The 19,506-nt window shown below is 39.5% G+C and overlaps 1 protein-coding gene across 10 annotated transcripts in view; it reads right to left on the bottom strand.

Moving 5' to 3' along the window:
- stxbp5l (syntaxin binding protein 5L) overlaps positions 1 to 19,506 on the bottom strand; it is a 221,828-nt gene that overhangs the window by 90,289 nt on the left and 112,033 nt on the right. For all 10 annotated transcript variants that reach the window (XM_022680504.2, XM_022680501.2, XM_022680499.2 and 7 more), the window contains exon 5: positions 9,688 to 9,822. In XM_022680504.2, coding sequence (XP_022536225.2) covers positions 9,688 to 9,822 — 135 coding nt within the window. The remainder of the gene's footprint in view (positions 1 to 9,687; positions 9,823 to 19,506) is intronic.

Below are 19,506 nucleotides of genomic sequence, written 5' to 3' on the forward strand. Positions count from 1 at the left end.
ACGTCTTGCTGGCTGTATCAAGAGCCACGGTATCCAGGGTAATGTCAGCGTACCACCAAGAAGGACGAACCACATCCAACAGGATTAACTGTGGACGCTGTAAGGGAAAGCTGTCTGAAAGGGATGTTCGGGTGCTAACCCGGATTGTATCCAAAAAACATAAAACCTCGGCTGCCCAAATCACTGCAGAATTCAATGTGCACCTCAACTCTCCTATTTCCACCAGAACTGTCCGTTGGGACAATAAATTATTGTGGTCTAAAACCAGGTGTTCTAGTTTCACTGTCCAACCCCTGTTTATTGAAGAGAGCAGGGGTGTCGCCATATTTCCCTTCTAATGGGGAAGCTGGGGGAAGAGCCTAAGTAAAAACAAAACTGTAATTCTTAAAAAATATATATTTCAAAGTCAAACAAGCTCTGGATGTTAATCTACACAGATTAAACAATTCTGTTTATTTACAGTAAGCTTAGATTTATTATATTTTGTCTGAGGTGGAGTTTTCAGCACTAATCCTGGGTGCAGCAGTGTCAGCATTAGCCGCTAACTGCCGCCCCAAAGTGCTAGTGCGGATCTCTTTCCTGTTACAGCAAATTTTAGCTCCCCATCACAAAGTACATAAGGAATGCACAATAATAATGAATTGGTGCACCACCTGCCCCCTTTCACAAGAAATTAGGCTACAATGTCATTAGTTAATTTGTTAACCCATATATTAGCACAAACGCAATATCCCAACAGTTAAACATGGTGGTGGGAGTATGATTTTCCTCAATGTGGACTAGGACTAGACATCTTGTTAAAACAGAAGGACAGATAGATGATGTTACCAAGAAATTACAGGCAGAATCAGTTAGTCCAGCTTTGGTTGGTCAGTAAGTGGTGCTAATGTTATGGACTATCTATATTTTACAATCATATATTTTAGTATCTATTAAAAGTACCTCTCTTGCCTTTGACTTTTCTGCCAACAGAAGATTGCCTGGGGTAGAGCTTTAGAGTGAAGCCCAGGAGAAGGTGGAAGGATAAGCAATCACTGCCTTCAGCTCACATCCCATATGTGAGCGTGTGATTTTGTGTGTGCGTGTGATTTTGTGTGTGTGTGTGTGTGTGTGCCCCTTTTTGTCTGAGGTTCAGGACATCTGAGAAATGTTATCTGGCTGATAAACTGGAGCGCTAATTAGAAAATAATGGCACTAATTACCAAGAGATGTAAACCATTACTGCCATTACACACTTCAGCTGCAGTCACAACTGTTCACTTCCAACACGAGTCAGTAAATCACATGATAGCATGGAAAACAGAAAAAGAACATAGAAAAAATCCTTGTATCTGTGTCAGGGTGTTTCTTTTACATGCAGATATATTATCAGACAGAGAAGTAGTAGACATATTCTTTAATTTAATGCATATAGCCTTTGTTCTCATAATACAACAAATTAAATTGTAACAAAGATAACCAGCAATGTGGCAAGTGGAGAAGTTTGTACACCCTAAGCATTGCAAAATTAAGATGTGGACTGTTAAGAAACCACAGTTCAGGGGAAGTGTGGAGGTCAAAATGACATCCAAAATATGCAGAAAAAAACGCTGGAGAGAGAACTGCTGGAATGTATAATTTAATTATATAGTGTCATTCTCAGAACTGAAGTGATAATAACATGGAGATGGCTGGTTGGTGTTGGTGTCTGCAGAACAGGCCCAAACCATGTTTCATACTACCAGCACCATGTTTCACAGATGTGATAAGGTTATAAAGGCTGAAATGCAATGTTTTTCTTCTCCAAAAATACTTTTTTTCATTTAAACCAAAAAATTGTATTTTAGTCTTATTCATCCATAAAAAACATTCCTCCAGCAGCCTTCTGGTTTAACCATGTGATCTTTAGCAAAATTAAAATGAAAGTGAATTGTACATACAGCTCTGGAAAAAAATTAAGAGACCACTTCAGTTTCTGAATCCGTTTCTCCGATTTTGGTCAAACCGGTTTATTTTTGAGTAACATGAACATTGCTGTTTTATTCTATAAACTACTGACAACATTTCTCAAATTACAAATAACAAATTTTTAAAAAAATGAAATCAATATTTGGTGGAATAACCCTGGTTTTAATCACAGTTTCCATGCATCTTGGCATGTTCTCCTCCACCAGTCTTACACACTGCTTTTGGATAATGTTATGCCACTCCTAGTGCACAAATTCAAGCAGTTCAGTTTGGTTTGATGGCTTGTGATCATCCATTTTCCTCTTGATTATATTCCAGAGGTTTTTAAATTTGGTCAAATCAAAGAAACACATTTTTAAGTGGTCTCATATTTTTTTTCCAGAGCTGTAAATGTGCAAAGTTATTATTATTATATACTACATATAGTACATCTGGAACAAAGCCTCCTAACTTTATAGAAGAAGGAATGAAACCTAACTTGTAATGTAAGTTAATGTAGCTAGAATTTATCACATTAAATTGTATAAACATGGAGACAGATGGTTCTGATTTGATATTGATCGTATCATACCTATGAGACACATACAGAACCTCCCACCCTGAGACTGGATGAAGCGAATAGGTTATAGGTAAATTGAGAACAGTAGGCCTCTGTTATCAGCAGGAAAATGCAGAGAACCTTTTCGCCTCTTCCTGTTATCATCCCTTCCTTCCTGCGTGATCGCATCAGCCGAGAGCACACTTTCAGGACACGCTCCGCAGACGTTCCGGCAGCGCTTATAAAACACATTTCCACTCTTTTTATCCGACCGTCACATTCCGACAGCAAAGACAGACACGTCCTCCTATCTTTAATGTCTGCCAGACGTGAGGGGCGTACCAACGCAAGCACCTAAGAACCTCGGGTAGCTGTCTGAGGCGCTGCCGCCTCTGTTTGGGCGCAACTTCAAAGTCAGACTGATAGCAGCCTCTAAAGTGCTGGCGAAGGATGTCATTTTAGTGGCAATCACATGAATATTAGTGATTTAAGTGTGATTTAGTGGTATATTGGCTGGTCGCAGTTTGGGGAGCTTCACTAGAAGCACCAGATTGAGACAGTTGATATATGGAATATAATGCTGTGGTTAGATGAGATAAAAAGAAAGCAATTGGCTGTGAAACATGGTGGTGGTAGCTTTTCCTTACTCATGGTAAACTCATTGCAAACTTGTTTTTCAAATCAGATCTGTTGAGAAGAATGTCTGCACCGTTATTTGCAAATGATCAGATCAGATTTGTGTGTCTGGACATCACAAAACTACCTCTGTGGGTTGAGTTATGGTATTGAGTTAATGAAATAGTGTTATATTGGTTGGTCGCAGTTTGGGGAGCTTCACTGGAAGCATCAGACTAAGCCATTTGAGATATGGAATATAATACGTTGGTTAGATGAGACAAAAAGATAGCATTTGGCTAAAATGCTGAAGTCTAAAATCTGAACTGTGAAACATGGTGGTGGTAGCTTTTTGCTTGCATGGAAAACTCATGGCAAACTTGTTTCTCAAATCATATCTGTTGAGATGACTGTCTGCACTTCTATTTGAAAGTGATCAGATCAGATTTGTGTGTCTGGACATCACAAAACTACCTCTGTGGTTTGAGTTGTGGTATTGAGGTTGGTGTCAATAATTAATCTTTGGCGCTCTTCTGGGCCCCTGAATTTCCATCATTTTGGATTTAATTATCATTGTCACGTTGTGACTGACGCAAAAGGCACATTGAAATCAGATTTGAGCATCCAGACTGAGATGGATCTGTATGAATCCAATTGTAATCACATTTTAAATCACTTATAAATGAGGTTTGGATCCAGTTTGAAAAGAAAACCAGATTTCATGTGGTTTCTGACTCTCTAGATTATCAAAAATCAATTTTATTTGGTTTCTAACTGTCTAGATTATCAGAAATCAATCTGGATACAATCTAGATATGCCAAAAATCTGATTTGAGCCAACACTGGCTATATAAATGAGCTACAGCAGGGTTGGGCAATGGCAACGACCTAGTTGAGATATGGAATATGGTTTTCTGTTAAGGTGACTATTATTCCTTAACAAATACCAAAATCTGAAGCATGGTGTTGGTAGCATCATGTTAGTGGAAAGATTTAATGAGCAGGGAGTAATTAAAAACAGCTGGATGGGTAAAATACAAGAATACACTTTAAAACAAGCTATTTCAATCTGCTAAAAAACAAATTCTTCTGGAATCTTCATCACATTTTAGCAGGGCAATGATTCCAAATCTAGTGCTATCAATTAAAACTGAAATATGAAAGGATGGGTACAATACAGTGAAATACTTTAAGACAACCTGTTTCAATCTACTAAAAACCAAAGCCTGCAAGAATCTTCATCATGTTTTAGCAGGGCAATGATGCCAAATCTAGCACTGCCAATTCTTCAACAAACACCATCCTCAACATAACTGGCTCTGAATATTAAAGTGAATTGGTTGTATAATTTGGTAGAAATTTGGAAGCTTTACTGAAAGGGCTTCTTGTTTGAAGTGAGATTTAAGAGATTTTGAAGGATGTGGATTTTGTGATCATACAGTTCAGATGTTAAAAAAAATGCTTGTGTTTTTGCTGCATGTGAAGGACTAGGATATCTGTTAGATGGTAAGTATATACAGTAGTTGGTTCTCATAGTTGAGGTGTTGGATGTGTGAGATGTTGTCAGACACTTTGATGAAGACCAGAGACACTTTGATTAAACTATAAAGACCAGACCATGTTGGAGCACCATGTCAAAGCCCATTGAGGTGTGAGGTCCACAAAGGCTACAGCAGGGCTACAGACCCAGTTGAGGTGATAGATGGTTTGGGTCAAACGAACAGAAATGGTACATTTCTAGACGTTCCAACCTCAGCATTGAACCATTGAGTGATTGATTTAAAAGATCTATTGACCCTATGAGTTTCATCTTACTCTACATCACAAGGATGGTCAGGAATATATTTAGAGTACCATATAATAGAAAGTTCAAGGTGTGTAATACTGTAGTTGGCAAGATCTCAAATGCCCCTAGAGTAACTTCAAAGCAACTGAAGGCCTCCGTCACATTGGTTAACGTTAATGTTCATTAGTCCACCATCAGGAGAACACTGATTAACAATGTTGTCAAATGAACAAGCCACAAGACTATTGGAAGAATGTTTTGTGGATGTTTGAGACCAAAATAGAACTTTTTAATTTTGGTTAAAATGAGGAAGGAAAACACTGCATTCCAGCATAAGGACCGTATCCAATCTGTGAACCATGGTGATGGTAGCATCATGGTTTGGGCTTGTTTTGCTGTATCGGGGCCTGGACAGCTTGCCTTTATTGATGGAACAATGGTATCTGAAATATTTTAAAGAATTGTAAAGGAAATATCATGGACTTAATCTGAACGTAAACTGAATCTCAGTAGAAGGTGGGTCATGCAGCAAGACAATGACCCTAAGCACACAAATGGTTCTACCAAAGAATGCGTCAAGAAGAACAAAGTTAATGTCAAAGACTTGTCTTGACGTTAATCCAATGGAAATGTTGTGGAAACCCACCAACATCCCTGAGTTGAAGTTGTTCTGTACGATGGAATGGGCTAAAATTCTAAAAGCTGGTTTTCAGTACTAATTAAAAGTTACCTAAAATGTTTAGTGGAGGGGGGGTCACACCAGATACTGAAAACAAAGGCTCATATACATTTGCTACTTACAAATATGTGGTATTGGATCATTTTCCTCAATAAATAAATAACCGAGTATAATAGTTTTGTCTCAACTGTGTTCTCTTTATCTACTTTTAGAACTTGTGTGAAAATCTGAACATGTTTTATATTTATATTTATATTTATGCATAAACATAAAACATCCTAGGGGGTTTCGCAAACTTTCAAGCTCCACTGTAAGCCCTTTTGAACTTTCCCAGGTATGAAGACGGCTGCAGCAGCTAATTTCCAACGTATGTAGGTTGCGTGTGAACACAGAACGTGACTCCAAACATCAGGCTGATTTTCCACGGAGGATTCTGAAGTGTTGTGCGAGAAGATAACTGGCAGACGTGGGTGTTCGGTTTGCTCCGAGGCGTAGCGCAGAAGCTCCCACTGCTATGTTAAGACAGTAAAGTGCGCCGCGTGCTCCGCTAAAGCTTTTTGATAGCTCCAGCAGTTTTGAAGCAAGCCGCAGTCGGAGCACAGGCGGCGGCCGCTGTGAGAAGGTGGGTTCCTTCTTGTAAAGATGAGCTGGTGAAGATTTGAAGAACCGCGCGTGGTAACAGCCTGGCAAGCGCTGAGATACATATCTCGCTCTATAGGAGGTTTTAATGGGTTGGTGTGTAGAAATAGGGCACACGTGGAAGAACCTTCTGAGGAACCCTGGAGCCGAAACTGAACAGCTGAAAGCTTTGAGGATTAGGGAGGCTTTGTTTCGGAACATCTTATTTGCAGCTTGTTACGCCGTAGATTTAGATTAGCGTTGAGTCTCCCATTTTTTTTTCTTTGCTTGGTTTGTCTACAGCTCCACACTCCTCCATGTCAGACATTACATACACTATATATCGTTGCTGTCCAATGAAAAACAAGTATCTCAGTTTTTCGTCGATTTTTAGTTTACTATATACTTTGAACTGAGAACATTTCTTGATGAAAGGACCAATAGAAATACTTCAAAATGATCTGAGATAAACTATTTTTACATTGACTTCCATCAAAAGTTTAGAAGGTTTTTTTCTCTCTACTGTAAAGTTGCTCTTTTGGAGATTTGTTTTTCATTGGACAGTTTTTCTTGTTTTTCATTGGACAGTGACAAAATAATGTTAATATTACATTATGAGCACCTCCTTGTTTTTGTATCCATTATCGATTTTATTTTTCAGATCCACTGATTATATAGGACACTTGGTGGTTGGTGTGGCACAGTGGATCACATCATGTGTCGGAGACTGGGGTTCAAATCCTGATCTGGGTGACTATGCTGCACTACACCAATCAGAATCCTTGGGCACTACATTGGTGGTTAATTTTCTCTGCATACTTTACTATGGCTATTGTGGATCAGACACATCAGTGCTGCTGGAGTTTTAAAACACCTCAGTGTTCGACTAAAAAGAAATCTGTGGGCAGTCTTGCCTTCTGAAGAACTCTCTAAATTTCAGTGTGATACTGTAATAAGCACCTCTGGTGATTCTGTTTCCCTCCAGGATATTCTACTATAGTCTGCTAAAGTCCTGAAGAGCAAAGAGCAAAAACTACAACAATAACTGCACCGCTCAACATCCACTGTTAGATTTTAAAAGAGATACCAAATCCTGTTTGAATCCTGTTCATGTATCTGGCCATCAGCTACCGGAGCCCTGAGAGAGCACAATGGGCTCTCTGGGTGGGTAGATGGTATCCATGATGGTTGCTATGGTGTTGCTAAGTGTATGCAATTTTAGGCTATTTTGAGGTCGTGCATTAGCTGATTTGTGATTGGGGCGAGTCTCAACCAACGCATAAGTCGTTTTAAACAGCTGCACACAGTTAATATCTGAATCTATGTTGTGCATAATGTTGAAAACAATGTGTTTTAAAGCATAGCATTGAATTTTCCACATTCATCATGAAAGCAGCTTCATAGATCCCTCGTGATGGATTCACGGATCACATGATACTACTAGTGCTGGGAAAGTAAAGGCTGGCACAGTTTTTTTCCAGATATGTGAAACTGGACTACAGCTGCTCAACACGCTTGGAGGAGAACACTAACTTCAACACACACACCAGCTAAGTGATGGGGACGGGGGAGGATCAAAGAATGTTTCACATTTTGAGGCTCGTAAACACGAAAAACTGCAGAAAGCAGTGCTCCTTTTGGAGGAATTTGTGCACACTCTCTTGTGCACGCTCTCTTGTGCACGCTCTCTTGTGCACGCTCTACCTCTGGAGAGAGGAGAGGGTAGTGGGTAGAGAGGTACAGGAGCAGAGAGAGGCTGGTCTAAACATCCTTTCAGACATCAACAGACATCAAAAGCGATTTCACCGCTAGCGCTAACGTCTGTCAGCTGGGACGGAGCTGGGAGGCTGGTGAGTGGGAGGAGACGTGATTGACGTGCGTGAGCTCTTCCCCTGTCAGAGGAGCACACGCGGGACTGAGGTGTTAATGTTGACTTACACGTTGTAGCGTGGAGTGTGCGCCGGGGAGGGGGAGAGATAAGAGACTCCGCTCTGAGGTTTGCGAGGTGATATAATGGTGATATAATGTGAAGAACCTGGTTCCTCACCTCAGAGAGTGACACTGCTAATCTCTTATTACACAACACCATCCACATCCACAACAGCACAGAGCAGAGCAGAGCCCAGCCCGACACTTATACACCATTTTAGCAATTTCTTTTAGATATACGAGCAAATTAAAGCTGTTACCACCAGTTTACACTTTGGTAAAAGTGACGGGTGTGAAAATATCATTAATTACCTCGCAGGTGAGGTTAACTGAGGCGAGAGAGTTCATGCAAACTCAATTAATTCAATATTCTTCACCTTAAAAATAGTCTGAAATTAGCGACTACATTGCAGTTCCTGCAGAAACTGCGAGGAGGATTGCATTGCTGATTTGTGGGTGGTTGCTGAGGTGCTGCTACGTTGATGCTCAAGTGTTTCTATGGTATCCAGGATTCTTGCTATTGTGTTGCTAAGATGTTGCAAGGTGGTTGCTTAGGTATTGCTAGGTGGTTGCTATGGTGCTGCTATGGCGTTGTGGTGGTTGCTAGGGGGTTTGCTAAAGTGTTGCTAGGTTGTTGTTGTAAATGTTGATATGGTAGTTCCTGCAGAAACTGCAAGAGTGATTGCATTGCTGATTTGTGGGTGGTTTTGCTGAGGTGTTGCTAGGTTGTTGCTAAACTGTTTCTATGGTATTTATGATGGTTGCTATTGTACTGCTATGGTGTTGCTAGGTGGCTGCTATGGTGTTGCTACGTTGTTGCTAAAGTGTTTCTATGGCATCCATGGTGGTTGCTATTGTGTTTCTAAGGTGTTGCTAGGTGGTTGCTAAGATGTTGTTAGGTTGTTGTGAAAATGTTGATTATGGTACACATAGTGGTTGCTCAGATGCTGCTCGGTGATTGCTCAAGTGTTGATATGGTACCCAATGTGGTTTCTAAAGTGTTGCTATGTGATTGCTAAATGGATGCTTAGATGTTGCAAGGTGGTTGCTAAAGTGTTGCTAGGGTATCCACAATGGTTGCTATGGTGTTGCTAAGTGCTTACTATGGTGTTGCTAGGTGGATGCAAAAGTGTTTCTATGGTTCCTGTGGTAGTTGCTAAGATAGATACTGCTATGGTATCTGTGATGGTTGCTATGGTATTGCCAAGGTGTTGCTAGATGTTGCTAAGTGGTTGCTGTGGTGTTGATTTGTGGTTGCTAAGGTGTTGCTATGGTATTTATGGTGCTTGATAAGGTGTTGCTATGTTTTTTTTTTGTGGAGGCTGATATGGTATTGCTAAGGTGTTACTATGTGGTTGCTAAGGTGTTGCTAAGTATTTATTTGAGTGGAACTCAACTACCCACTCTCTACACTGGGGCCAGTTTTAAATCAATACCATGGTTTAGAAAACAACAGAACAGCAACAACACTAGAAGTAAGTTAGAGCTAAGGAGATACAGACCGATGAACTGATTATATTCTCATTAGCTTCATTAGTTTTTTAGTAAAACTGACTTTCTGATGTTAATACTCACAATTCTATGGCCTTGTTCCACATAATGACGTATCCAGACAAGATGAAGGACTCAACGTTGACGATGTGCGTGTTTCCTCGTTCTGTTCCCACATAAAGCCATTTACTCTGGAACGGAAGATGGCAGAATGTGATCCTGAAAGAGAGGAGGAGAAAGCATTAGCATGTTTAGAGAGAGAGAGAGAGAGAGAGAGAGAGGGGGGGAGAGAAAGAGACTTTGTTAGAGAAAGTAGAGCTCCTCAGCTGTGTTTTATAACCTATAATTAATATCTTTAAGAAAGCAGCAGTGCATTAATTACCACTCTCTCTTTCATGGCGTATGGCTTTCAGTTCTAGCCAATTACAACAATCTCATTGCAGATAATTGTATGCTAGTAACACGGTTTCGGGAACCTGCACACTAATTATTAGGAGCATGTTGTCTTAATTTAATCCTGAGCAACCTGAGAGCAGAGGACAAAACAGACATTATCCATTATTTTACCATAGTCCATACAAAAAAAAAAACGAAGGAGTTGTGTGTGGATGGAAATATAATGGCACTGAATTGTATGAAAAGGCAAACAGGTTATTTTATTGTAGGATAAAGAACGTAGCATGATTGCTAACCCCAGATTCAGTCAGTCAGTCAAGGCATGTTTGGTAACTGACGTGTGTTTCTTAAGTACAGGCTAATGTTGCTAACAAATACTGTCAACATTCTGCATAGACTATAAAATCCTTGTGTTAAGGTATAAAACCCAATCCAGCCTCGATCCTGAGTATTTGCAAAACCTCATCTCCTATTATGAACATCACGATTACTCAGATCACAGGGTGCTGGTTCCTATTACTTTCCGAGAAAGTTCTGCAGGGGAAGAGCTTTCTCTTATGAAGCTCCCAGACTCCGGAATAAAGTTCACGAAAATGTTTGGGACGGTTGGGATGGTTGCTTAGGTTGCCTAAATTTCCTTTGGGATAAAGTCTATCTATCTATCTATCTATCTATCTATCTATCTATCTATCTATCTATCTATCTATCTATCTATCTAGGTGGTTGCAAAAATGTTCATATGGTACCCATGGTGGTTGGTAAGTGTTGCTGGGTGGTTGCTATGTTGTTGCTAAGTGGTTGCTAGGGTGTTGCTAGGTTGTTGCTAAAGTGCTGCTATGGTATCCATGTTGGTACCTGTGGTAGTTGCTTAGGTAGGTATTGCTTTGGTATCTGTGGTGGTCTGTCTTTGGTATTGCGGAGGTGTTGCTAGATGTTACTACATGTTTGCTGAGGTGTTTGCTAAAGAAGTTGCAATATGGTTGCTAAGATCTTGCTATGGTATTTGTGGTGGTTGCCATAGTGAGGTGCTAGTAGATGGTTGCTAAGGTGTTTCTAACTCAAACAAATGGATTGTTCATTCTTAGTATTTATTTGGTTCAGTTTGGGACTCAAGACACAAGTACGGTATGAGGTATCATAGCATTGAGATTCTTTAGCTATGCTAACAAAGCAATTGTGTTACCGGTGTAGTGAATGCAAAAAAATACAGTAATGTAAAAATTAATCATGATCTGTTTTTGTACATTTTGTACAAATTTTAGAATGAAAAAATGAAAAAAAAAAAAGCTTTCAGGTAACTTTTACCAATATTTCATATATTTAAAAAAATCTAATATGAAGGTTACAAAGGTTTTTCATTATTTTAAAATGATTAATACTAATGTCCTCCAAACTATAAAGAAAAACGTATGAAATTATTTAATAAACTAAAAAAGTGTTAAACAAACCAGAATATGTTTTATATTTTAGGCACCTCTTGCTTAGATTACATCTTGGCACATCTTGGTTAGATTTTATAAGGTAGAGTCACCTGGAATGGCTTTCAGTTAACAGCTGTGCTGAACTTATTAAGAGTGAATTACTTGATCTTCTTGTCTCTTAATGTTAATGTTTGAGAGCATCAGTTGTAAAGTTGTGACGGGGTGGTATACAGTGAATAGCCCTATTTTACGAATGTTCTAACTTCTTAACTTAATAAAGAAAAAAATGACTTGAAGAATGACTAGAAAAGAAATGAAGGTCAGTCAATCTGAAAAAAGTGCAGTCGCAAAAAGGCCAACAAAAAAGTTATGATGAAACTGGCTCTCATCAGCTACCTTCCACGCTAGGAAAGGAAGACGAAGAGTTCATCTGCCTCAGAAATCATAAGTTAACAGCACCCCAGATGGGTTCAGACAGTGTGATGTTGACTTGCAGAAATAGAGCTGAAAATTTGCGTGAAAATATGCTTAATTCTGTTGCATTAAAGCTTTGTTTACTGATCTCCGCTCTCCTTCCTGCAACAGTGAGAACCGAGGCTGGTCACGTCATTCGCAATGTCAACAGGTTTGGCTACGCTCTGAGTCTCGTGTCTGCTGAGCGTCAGTCCCAGTTGGGCACGGGTGTGTGTATTTTTAGGACGCCGCAATTAATTGGAACGCCATTGCCCCGAGACAAACAGGAGCTAATGAGACATGAGTGAGAAGCATCGAGACGAGCAGCTTCCGGGAGAAGACTTTCAGACGAGAACCTGTTCCCTTAAAGCGGCCATACCATGCAAATCCAATGATTTAAAAAAATATATAAATCAGTTACAACAATGTAATTTTAATGTGTTATCTATAAATTTCCCTATCCCCGGCTAGCACTGCTGAAGCAGTATTATCATTAGCCGCTAACCGCTAGCTCTTTTGCCGTTCAGAGGTAAGTTTACCATGTTAAAACAAGCCAGGTGGGACAAGCCATTAACTAATATCACCCTGGATTAACACAGGGTTCCTTAGGGTAGCGCTTTCAGGTGGCATTAGCTGCTAACTGCTAATGCTGCTAACATATGTTATGCGCCACAGTTATCAGAACGATAAGTACAAAAATGGTAACGCTTTCCTTGAATGGGCCATTATAGATGCCTCGTAGATTCTCAAGTGACATTCAACTAACATTCAGCTGCATGTCTATTAAATGCTTAACTTAACTTAACTTTAACCATTAGTTAAACCCAATGGTATGTTTCGAAACATTAACAATGCTTTTTGTATTAGAATTTGTATTTGTAAAAATGTGAAGATATATTTTATAGTAATTTTATCTTAAATGTCCTTATTTCCCCAATGCCTCAAGTGTTTAGCAGTATATCACAGGAGCTGGCTTTGAAAAATCGATGCATGTGTGCTGCCTGCAATTGCTGCAGAGCTTGAAGAAGTGGCAAGTCAGCCTGCACTACCATATGCCACACACTGCATCCCATCAACTCTGTCTGCATTGTTGGCACTGTCCTAGAAGCCAGCCTCTTCTGAAGCTGATGAACAAGAAAGCTTGAAAATCTGGATTACTGGAAGCATGTCCTGTGGTCTGATGAGACCAAGATAAGCATGTTTGGCTCAGATGGTGTCCAGGATGTGTGGCGATGCCCTGGTGAAGAGTACTAAGAAGATTATTCCTTGCCTACAGTCAAGCATGGTGGTGGTAGCATCATGGTCTGGAGCTGTATGAGTGCTGGCAGAAATTAGGACTCCATAGTGGCGGTATACTGTTGTGTTATGCTGTGAGAATAAATGGACATTCATACACGTTGGTGGTATCACAGTTTGAGACATAAAAATTGAACAACTGAATTCAAAATAGGTCCTTTTTGTAGCTTATCTTCCATATATGCACTGTCTAGACAGTGAATGGCATGTTTTGAAACTTTAACAATGCTCACTCACATGTGTATTTGTAAAAAGTGAAGAAAATGTGTATTTTTTCCAGATTTGGACACTTTAACCAAATCATTTTATCCTCACGCCCTTGTTTCTTTTACGTTCCCTTATTTCCCCAATGCTTTCCCTCCTTTTCAGCCTGATGAAAGCGTTCAGAGCAGCCGCCTCGGGCCAGCGCTGGCTAAAGCATATTGCGGATGATGAGTCCTGTCGAAACCAATCACTTTAGAAAGCAACAATGTGATTGTGACTGCAGGGAATGTAAAGGACATTTCCACCCCTCTGGCATGAGAATGTGGGCAGAGTGTGTGTGTTCAAGTAGTCTGGTTTCCCGCCGTTCCCTTCGTCTGACCATCTGATGCACTTATCTGCTATTTCTGCACTTTGTACTTGACATTTCCACAACATACGCTACGAGCAATCAACAAGTCAGTCACTGATGTCGCATCAAAACAAACGCAGAACAGACGACCTCAACTTCGGCTTTGTTTTGTCTGATTCTGACACCCAAGCGTCTCTTGTTCACACACGCTTCAATTCACACGAGACGCAACACATCATTGCCATCTTATCTATCTAAGAGAGTGAAGGGAAGCGTAAGGATACATCCATCTCCTCCAATCCGATTCTGACACAGATTTGCTACATTTATCCTTTAGGCAACAATAAGGGCTCCTTTCTATTAATATTCTCTAATTAACTACTGGAAGGCTGATGTAAAGTGGTGCAGTCCGTCAATGGGCTGTTAAACAGTTTTGGGTCTTTGTCATCCGCAAAAGAAATCAATGGGAATCAGGAAATGATCAACTTTTTAAATTATATATTATAATTATAATTACATACTGTGGTTACCTCAATGACATTATAATCATTATATTATATAGCACCAAAACAGTGACTCTGACTATATTAGATACATAGATAGATAGAAAGATTTGAACCTTCAAACTTTTTTTAGTTTAGTCCAAACTCAGACCATTGTCTGGACCTTTGGTAAAACCAAAAGAGATTAAGTTGATTATAGTACTCCTGGTGGTTGCTATGGTGTTGCTAAGGTGTTGTTAGGTGGTTGCAAAGATGTTGCTACGTTGTTGTAAAAGTGTTACTATGATATCCATGGTGGTTGCTATGGTGTTGCTATATAGTTGCGTAGATGTTGGTAAAGTGTTGATATGGTACCCATGATTGCTGTTATGTTGTTGCTAGGGCGTTGCTAGGTGGATGCTTAGTGGTTGCTAAGGTTTTGCTAGGCGGGTGCTAATGTGTTGATATGGTACTCACTGTGGTTGTTGTAGTGTTGCTAAGGTGTTGTTAGGTGGTTGCAAAGCTGTCGATAGGTTGTTGTAAAAGTGCTACTATGATATCCATGGTTGTTGCTATAGTGGCCTTTCTAAAATATGTTGCACGGTTCAAATCGCAAACTCAAGCTATTCTCTTAAATAAAAAAAAACGTAATGCTAGATTTCATGCTACTAAAAAACACACAAAGAATGCTGAGCATCGATGACGTTGTTATTATTATTATGATAAACGATCAATAAGCCCGTCACATGGTACACATCAAGCCTTGGACAGAGTCGTATTCATTTGTGCGGCAATTGAGCTGGACCCACGTTGCCATCTGTCCGGTAGCCTCATCCATCATCCTTATAAGCAGGTTAAGTAGGAAATAAAGACCAACACTCTGCAATTCACTCCTGTCCGAGCTCATTACATCTCCCTCTATTTCCCTCTGCTTTCTCCTCTCCTTTCATACAGACCCCAGGGACCCCTGGGCTGCCGGGGTGATTAGATACGAGGCATGCGAGACACTGCACAGACAACTTTGCTCGTCAGGGCAGGAATACTAATACTAATACAACACCTGGTCACGCTAATGCCGACCATCGCTGACCGTCATGTGAATCTGTAGGATGTCCATACATTCAGAAGACTTATAATATTATAATAATAATAATAATAATAATAATAATAATAATAATAATAATAATAATAATAATAATAATAATAATAAAGAAAATAGCGTATTTATTTCATATACAATTTTGTCACAATCTTAGTGGGCCATTGACTGAACTCTGAGGTACACCCTTTATAGAAAAGTGTCTTCATTCACTAATCTTCATAATAATAAACTTATAAAGAGTTTTCTTACATGTACCTGAGGTACATGTGTGTACCTCAGGGTTAAATATTTAGTCCATTTTCATATTTTCACTTAAAATAAAATTTGAAATAAAAAAGGTTAAAAAGCTTATAGTGAACTTATTAAAAAACTATTTGCTACAACTGCTTTGACTGAGAGTGTGTTTGTTTGTAAATGTTACTGCATTCTCATGTTAATTTAGCATTGGGGGGGTATTTTGGGGGGATTTAGAATAAGGTAAACCATATTTTCAGGAATGAACAGTCATTCATTTAAAATAACTTATTTCAAATAATAAAAGTGCCCGATTCAACCATGCCTTAATTATATAATCACTTGTAACAATATTTATCCTGAATTTCTTGCCCTTTTAATGTGTTTAAGACCATCATTTGTAAAGTTGTAAAGAGGTATACTTGGTATACAGTGAATATCCCTATTTGAGTAATGCACTAATCCATATTATAGCATGAACTACTCAACTAAATAAAGAAAAAAATTACTTTAGCAAACAAAAGACAGTCTGTCTGAAACATTTCAAGGACTGTGAATGTATACTTAAGTGCAGTTGCAAAGACCATCAAAAACGTTTTGATGAAACTGGCTCTCATCAGGACCGCCCCAGGAAAGAAAGAGAAAGAATTCCCTTTGTTGCACAGAATAATTTTATCAGAGTTGCCAGCCTCAGAAACGGCAAAGTGTGTCCAAACTTTTGACTAATACTGTACAATGGACTAATTCACACAGAAATTCTCTGCAGTTTAATTAATATGTTGTTAAGCTAGTCAGTGTATTAAAAAAACATTCATGAGACTTTAGTGATATTTGTATGGGATTAGTTTTCCTAGAGGGAGGTAGAGTAATGTATTTTGCCTACAGGAAATCTGTAAGATATATGTATGACTGATTTGCAATTTGCACAGGACAAAAAATCTCAGTATAAATGACTGAGATGGGAGCGGCTACTCCATTTACGAACTGCTGTCACCTCAATAAAAAATGTAAGATGACCCATCTTATAATCCACTTACTCTAATAATTCTGAGGTGTTTAAAATCTCTAGATGCACAAAAACAGAAGGAATATAGTTTGTAATTACAGAACTACAGTGTCCTATATGCTCAGTGGAGCTGATATAATTATAATAGGGAGGTGGTCATAATGTTATGCTGGATCGTTATAAGGCAAGCATGTAATAAATACAAAGTGTGAAAACATGTCCTGAAGGGTTTTTGAGTGAAAAAGACAAGAAGCTCTCAAGTGAGTAGAATCTTATCTGCTGTGTCAAAATTGATTCTGTCACCTACACACACACACACACACAGCCCTGATGACCTGTCCCGTTCAGGCTAATTAGCATGATTGTAATTTTGCTCAAAACAAAACAAATGTGTGTCTGAGTATTTTCAAATTTAGACAAGGAAGGTCGCACATGCTGTTCTAATTGTGTGTGTGTGTGTGTGTGTGTGTGGTGTGTGTGGCGTGGCTGTCATTGCTAGTGACAGAATCAGGGGCTTTATTTGTTTGTTCCAGGCAGGATGATGAGGTGATGATCGTTATCATCAATTACTGCAGCAAAGAAGGAGCTCATTAGCCCCACAGTGACCCAACACCACTCACTGCAGCACACACTCATCCTGCCAGAACCAGAGAGAATGAGAGAGAGAGAGAGAGAGAGAGAGATAATATGTGTTTATATAGCAACACTGTCCAACTGGTAATACATGCTAAACACTGTATATGTAATAATATACAGTAACAGTGGACACACCTTAAATTTAGTGTTTTTTCAGTTTGTTTTTTCATTATTTAAAAATGTTCTGCATTGCAGATTAACACTGACATCATCCAAACGATGGAGAAAAACATTTATTGAATTATTAAGTAAACAAATAAATAAATAAAAAAATAAAAAAATTAATGCCATTTATATATTTAAAAACTTAACAAGTATTTTAGGCGTCACTTCATTACCGTATTTTTCGGACTATAAGGCGCACCGTATTATAAGACGCACTATCAAAGAACGCCTATTTTCTGCTATTTTTCCATACATAGGGCGCATCGCATTATAAGGCGCGTTAAGTGACACTAGAAAGGGTGCCTATATCAAAGTGAACAGGGGTGGCGCCATGTTTCCCTTCCCCCACCGGGGGTGGTCGCTTGCCGGTGGAGCGTCTCAGTATATATAAATCTAGCTCTTTCAAAGTCAAACGAGTGCTGGATATTAATCTACACAGATTCCTCTCCTGAAAACTGTTTATTTGGGTGAGTAACGTGCTTCAGTTTATTTACAGTAAGCTTAGATTTCCAGATGTCCACTAAGGCTTGCTGCACCAGCGTTAGCATAGCTATCCGCTAGCACGCTAGCTAGTCACCTAAACTAGTAAAGTTAACCCAAACTTAAACGACAGCGTTACACTGAGTAATCCTGCGTGTTCTGGTAAGACAGTGAGATATTAGCTAGCGATTCGTCCCCCGTAGCTTGTTTTAACACGGTAAACAAGCAGATTACAGGCTGATAAAACTCACCTCTGAGAGAGTTAGCGCTTAGCATCTAGCTAATGCTAGCCAGGCAAAGCAGCACAGACTTACAGGCCGATAACTCACCTCTGAACGGTGAACGCTTAGCGATTAGCATCTAACTCTAATAATACTGCTCCAGCAGTATTAAAAGTGCTAAATTTAGAAAATACTGATCTCTGAACAGTGAAAAAGCTAGCTAGCTAAGCGGTTAGCATCTAGCTAATGCTATTGCTGCTCCAGCCTCGGAGCGGCACGGCTCTGCACAGAGTGTGTGTTTACTGCTCCTTACACCTGACGGGTAAAATTTAGATAATACTGATCTCTGAACAGTGAATAAGCTAGCTAATGCTATTTGCTGCTCCAGCCTCGGAGCTGCACGGCTCTGGACTCTGTATAGCACTGAAACTCTGTATAACGCTGCACGGAGTGTGTGTTTACTGCTCCTTACAACCTGACGAGTAAAATTTAGATAATACTGATCTCAGTGAATAAGCTAGCTAGCTTAGCGGTTAGCATCTAGCTAATGCTATTGCTGCTCAGCCTCGGAGCTGCACGGCTCTGGACTCTGTATAGCACTGAAACTCTCTATAACGCTGCACGGAGTGTGTGTTTACTGCTCCTTACAACCTGACGAGTAAAATCCATACAAAAGGCGCACCGTATTATAAGACGCACTGTCAATTTTTGTGAAAATTAAAAGTTTTTAAGTGCGCCTTATAGTCCGAAAAATACGGTACATTACATTTAGATTTGGTAGACGCTTTTGTCCGAAGTGACTTACAATAGTGATGTAGAGTGAAAAAAGTTAAAGATAAAAAACATGTTTAGATAGGGCATAAAGAAGGTCAAAAGGAAATAATGATATAGAGGAGGAAAGGAGGGGAAGAAGGAAATGAGGTTAGAAGTAGTTAGTGTGTTAGAGGTGTTAGGAGAGTAAGTGCTCTTTGAAGAGCTCTGTCTTCAGGAGTTTATTAAAGATAGTGAGAGATTCTCCTGATCTGGTAGTAGAAGGTAGTTTGTTAGAGGTGTTAGGAGAGTAAGTGCTCTTTGAAGAGCTCTGTCTTCAGGAGTTTATTAAAGATAGCGAGAGATTCTCCTGATCTGGTAGTAGAAGGTAGTTTGTTCCACCATTGGGAAAATCTAGACTATGAGAACAGTCTGGATTGCTTTGTGTGAATGTTTGTTTGGTAAAGCGAGGCGACGTTCATTGGAGGAGCGCAGCGGCCGGGAGGTAGCGTAAGCCTTCAGGAGTGATCAGTACAGGTAGGAAGGAGCTGTTCTGTCATCACCTTGTAGGCGATTGTGAGAGCTTTGAATTTGATACAAGCAGCAACTGGTAGCCAGTGGAGCTCAATGAGCCTGAGTGTCATTCTGTCTGTATGATTTAAGAATAATGAAAAGCAGACAGAAAATAAAGTTTATTTGTTTATTTAT

This window comes from Astyanax mexicanus, chromosome 11, assembly GCF_023375975.1.
Source record: "Astyanax mexicanus isolate ESR-SI-001 chromosome 11, AstMex3_surface, whole genome shotgun sequence".
NCBI lineage: Eukaryota > Metazoa > Chordata > Actinopteri > Characiformes > Acestrorhamphidae > Astyanax > Astyanax mexicanus.